The sequence below is a fragment of the Hipposideros armiger genome, unplaced genomic scaffold (genome assembly GCF_001890085.2).
Source record: "Hipposideros armiger isolate ML-2016 unplaced genomic scaffold, ASM189008v1 scaffold_126, whole genome shotgun sequence".
In the NCBI taxonomy this organism is placed as follows: Eukaryota; Metazoa; Chordata; class Mammalia; order Chiroptera; family Hipposideridae; genus Hipposideros; species Hipposideros armiger.
The window spans coordinates 2,972,022-2,977,421 of NW_017731476.1; the positions used below are offsets into that span (position 1 = coordinate 2,972,022).

Genomic DNA, 5,400 nt, shown 5'->3' on the forward strand with positions numbered 1-5,400 from the left:
CAACTAGACTGAAGAACAAAACGACAGCAACTTGTCTGTTCCCCTTCCCCCAATTCCCCACCTCTGTTCCCATCCCCCCAATTCCCCAATAAAAAAAAATCTTAAAAAAAAAATAAGAAGAATTGGCTTAAGAGCACGAACTCTGAGCAACAGGGCCACTGGTTCAATTCCCACATGGGCCAGTGATGCTGCGCCCGAGCTGAGCTGTCGCTGAGATGCCAACAGGTGGCAGGATGGCTCTGCTTGTGTAACAACAAGATTGCCTATTCGATGGTGGACTATGCCCACCTGCAACTGCAAGACTGAACTCAGCACCTTGAGCTGAGCTGCCACCTGGATGGCTCAGTGGATAGAGTATGCACTCTTAACAACAAGGCTGCTGGTTCGACTCCCACATGGGGATGGTGGCTACGCCCATCCGCAAATAGACTGAGCTCAGCACCTTGATCTTAGAGGCCAGGAGCTGCCGACGGGAAGCCAGATGGCAACTGGCGCCCTCCACAACGAAGATTGAAGAACAACAAATTGGCTGTTCCCCTTCCCCAATTCCCCAACACTGTTCCCCTCCCCTAACTCCCCAATAAAATCTTAAAAAAAAAAAAAAATCTGCCACGACATATGACAAGATCAACTGAATTTGTCAACCACACATTTCAAATAATTTGGTCTTCAACACCCTTCCTGATGTGTCCCTAAGGGCAGGGACAGGGACATGCAGAGATCTGAAGTCAGTGTCACCGTGGGTCTGCTTACCCTGTCCCCTGACACGAGACAGTTCCCGTTGGGGCTCCAGTTAAGGACAGTGATGTCAGCGGTGTGTGTTGGGGGGACTGTGTGCTGCTCCTTGTCCTGTTTATTAAACACAATCACTTCTCCGCTCTCCCAGCCAACAGTCAGGATCAGCCGTGTCGGGTGCCAGCACAGGGAAGAGACCCGGACCGATCTCTCAATATGCGTATCAGGCACGTGCTCACCCTGTGAGGGACAAGGGGTAAAGCCCATATTACAAAGAGTGGCAGCTACTCTAAGAATTTCTGATGAATCAAGGGAATCAACATCAGCTGAAAGATAATGAGCTGTTTATTAGGGAAAGGTGCTATTTAGTTTTAACAGAAACACCAATTTTCCCCTAGCTGAGCTATGAAAGCATAAGGTTAACACTGATCACACTGACCAGCTGATCAAGAGGTATGACTGCATACTCACAGCTGCTTAGCAGCTAATCAGCATTTTAATAGGCTCCAATAAAACTTTATTTACAAAATCAAGTGGTGGGCCAGCTGGTGACGTTTGTTGACCCCAAGAGCTTTTTCAGGGTCTCTAAGGACAAAGTTATTTTTAGAATGATGCTACGAAGTTATTTGCCTTGTTTACTTTTAATCTCTCACTGGTATACAGTGGAGTTTTCCGGAGGCCACGTGATGTGTGATGATGTCATTGCTCTGGATAGCTAATAGAACCTGCGCTTGCATATTCTTGTTTTGTAGAATTTTCTAAGGAACTAGGTTTAGGGTATAAATACATGTGTTTTCAGAAATTACCTCAGTTCATTCTCAGGACTTCTACGGGACTCTTTCTAGTAATCTCTAGTTATACTTGCTACATCTGTGACCTCATTATCATCTAATAAATCATTATTTAGAAATCCTAAAACTTTCCTGTGCCAATTAGAAACACAAGTACATTTTGTTTCATAATAGTATTCTTTTAATTTTAAGTTTTTGTCTAAAATTGCTATCGTTATGGAATTTAACATTTATTCTAAAGGAAATTTTATAATATATATCAGAGGGTTCTCTAACTCCTAACTGGGAGTTAGGATCTCTTTAAGAACTCACGCACACACCACCACCACCACGCACACCACATCCACACCATACCCCACACTCCCCATACCTCCCCCCTAACACAACCCCTCACACACCTCCCCACACACACAACTCCCCCCATACCACATCCCATACACACGCCACATAACACATACCACTCACACCCCAACCCCCTAAAATCACCCCCCCACCCCATCCCACTCCCACCACACACACATATACCTCACACACTTCCACACCCCCCCACACCCCACACACAACCATACCCCACACATACCACACCGCACCCCCACATATACGAAAGAACAAAAGAGACAAGAGCCAGAAGCTACTGAAGTCAGAATTGTTGCTTCCTGGTACTCACTTGTTCCAGGTATATATCCACACTGCCTCCTGCAGTTGTGCTGATGGAGGCAACTGCCAGAAGTGGATGAACAGGGTGCCAACTGATGTGGGAAGGAGACCCAGCTGAGCCTGGAGCTTCTATTCGGTGGTCAAAATAGAGGGCCATGATGAAACTCAGACCTACTCAGGGTTGAAACCTGCAGAGGAAAAAAACCACCAAGTCCTGTGGTTTTTCACCAAAACAACTGTGTATAGAATTAGGAAAGCGAAGCATCACAAATCTATACTCATAAGCTATTCGGCAACTTACTCGTAAATGCCCCTTCACACCGATGCAGGCAATTTTATGTGGAAGGGATCTCTAACAGGAAAAAAAATATTAGAAGCAAGGGATTGGACCTGCAATGATCCCAGGGCGTGATGGAAAATAGTATAAAACTTCCTGACATCAAAACAATAAAGAAAACCCCTGCTGCCTGGACGACATGTATAACCATGGTCTAATTCCTTTTTATTCTAATTATAAGGACAAATTCTATTTCTAGAGCTCCCCTTTAAGCAAAATCTCCAAACCAAATAAAAGTAAACTGTTTGACAAAAGAGAAATGTACAGAAAAACCTAGAACTCAATTTCTGATAAAGCTTGAAAGCCAAGGTTGTTTTCACCTCCAACTTAGGTGGTAGAGGGCAAAATGATTCCTGTGTTAGAGCGTCAAGAAAACAAACCCACAGCAACTGCAGAGAAGTTGAACCATTAATTACATTTCTTCCTTCCTTCTTTTCTCTCTTTCCTAGGAAATATGTGCATAGGATCCCTTTGAGGACATTATACTAAGTGAAATAAAGCAGACACAAATGGATGATTCCATTTATATGAGGTACCTAGAGTTGTCAAATTCATAGAGACAAAAAGTAGATTAATGGTTGCCAGGGCCTGCTGGGAGGGGAGGGGGTGTGTAATGTACACAGGGTTTCAGTTTGGGAAGATGGAAAAAGTTCTAGAGATGATAATGGTGATGGCTGCACTACAGTGTGAATGTATTTAATGCCACTAAACTGTATACTTAAAAATGGTTAAAATGATAACATTTTAAATTATATATATTTAACCACAACAAATTGTGCCAAAAAGAATACTCAACACATGCAGAATTCTATCAGTCTATCAGAGTAGGGAATGGACCATGCCGTTTGCTTTTAGCAATGCAATGGTTGTATTAGGGGGAGCCTTGAAGGCTCCGTTGGGATCTAGAGAAGGAAACTCTGTTCAGCGAGAGGCTGGAAAGCACACAGGTACAAATGAACAGTGGCATTTCAAGCGTTTACCTTTTTCTTATGACTATGTACCCTGAATACTAAACAAAGGCACAATTTCTGAGGTGGTGCTCTCACCACCACAAACTGCAGGGCACCTATTCAAGGCTCCTGCACCGAGCAGCCAGACACTGGTTGGGGATGCAGGAGGGTTGGGGGACTGAGGTGAGGGGAAGGGGCAGGATCCAGGGGTGATCTGCACACACACATCACTTAGGGGACATCTACACTGGTCAGGACTCAGATTTCTTTACGTCCTTAGGCAAACCTGCAAACAAAGCCATTAAAAATGAGAATACACCAGATAAACACCGGGTGATTTAATACAGCAAAGGAAACCTTTGTGTTTTAACGTATTGCCACCAACCAAGCATCTCAATTCTGGACTTTGGGAAATTTGTATTCATACTTAACAAGTTTACTTTGTGAAAATATGCCTCTGAAAAATGAGTAACACATCAATTTTGTAATGATGGCGGAAGAATGATAATAGCACTTGAAAATGTTAAACCTGATTTCCTCTGTATTTTTTATTTCAAATGTCACTTTGTAATAAGCATGTATGCTAACAGGTTTTTACGTTACTTTTTTCCTGCCTGGGGCTTCCCCAAAGGCTGTCTCCCTCAAACCCCTCCTTTGGGTACTGAGGAAGTCTCCTTTCCTCCAGGGAGCTCTCGGACTTGACTTCTAGGTTGTTTGTGCTTCTGCCCAGGGTCCCCATAGAACCCTGTGCTTCTCCACGGCTGCATTTAGACTTTATTGTAAATGTGTGTGATTGGCCATCATCCACTCCCTCCAGACTATGTGACCCATGGTGGGAGACTGCTGGAGCATTGCCAGGCACAGAACAAGCCCCCAATAAGTGAATCCCTGATGAAGATATTCTCAAAGAAAGCTGTAAAAAGTGGGTTACAGGCCAGGGTGAATGAGTACATTTTTATCCAGTGTATGATTGCTCATCATCACTTTCACCTGCATTGTAACATTTTTCTACAATGTATAAGTATTATCTGCAGAATTACAAAAGTTACCAGAGAAAACACAAGGAGGAGAGATGACTAACAATAACATCATTGCCAATGACATCTATTAATGGCATCAGTTCAGACACTAGAGCCCTTCTTTTCCTTAAAACAAACTCAGGGTCCTTAGAACATAAAAGCATTTGGTAAACGTATAAACTTTGGGGGAAAGAAAAAAAAATTCCACTTGTTCTAACCAATTTGCTCTTCTCAGCTACAGCCGTCCAAAATCTTTACGGCCTCCATTAAACCAACTTTTGGGAAATTATCTGTTAAGCTCATTCAACTGAGGGGTTCGTGGTACTAAGGCTAACTGAAGTTGCATTACTGCTTGGAGATGCTGCACGAGAGAACCCGAAGGACTTTGGGGCAATAGGGGCTGAGTGGAGGGGCGTCGGCGCAGGCACTAGTGGCTACTCTGCAAAGCCTCACCGGTTAGGCCACGGCCCCCAAGTCTTGGGACGTGCGGGGTCAGAGCTGCATCTCGAGGACATGAAGGAAAGCCATCACTAGTTGGGACGGTGTGGCTCCCTCGGGTTCGCAGGACAGACCTCGCAGAAAGGTGGTTTCTTATTCTCTCCCTGCCCCGGGTTACCGGGAATTCTGCCAGCATCGCCCACCTCCCAGTCCGGTCGGCTCCGTCGGGGCTCACACAGCCATGCGGCCCTGAGTCGGACCTGGGCTGCGCCTGATGTGGCCATTATCTCGCGCTGACCATTCGGTCACCGCGCGCGGAACCACCGAGCCTTGACCTATCCGTGAGGGGCCACGAGACAGCGGCCGAGACCGGATTTCCGGACGAAAATAACCTGAGAGGGCACGGGATGGGGTCTCGCTCGCCTAGTCGTCGCCCTCTTCCCGGCCCCCGTTTCTCCCCTCACCCCACCGAC

General features: G+C 45.4%; 1 protein-coding gene across 1 annotated transcript in view; it reads right to left on the bottom strand.

Annotated features, from left to right (window-relative positions):
- Positions 1–5,400, bottom strand: part of IFT140 (intraflagellar transport 140) — a 109,123-nt gene that overhangs the window by 103,397 nt on the left and 326 nt on the right. Inside the window, exons 2-3 of the mRNA XM_019648452.1 lie at positions 2,194–2,371; positions 754–975 (exon numbers count right to left, since the gene is read on the bottom strand). Of these exons, the coding sequence (XP_019503997.1) occupies positions 754–975; positions 2,194–2,340 (369 nt within the window). The 5' untranslated portion in view covers positions 2,341–2,371. The remainder of the gene's footprint in view (positions 1–753; positions 976–2,193; positions 2,372–5,400) is intronic.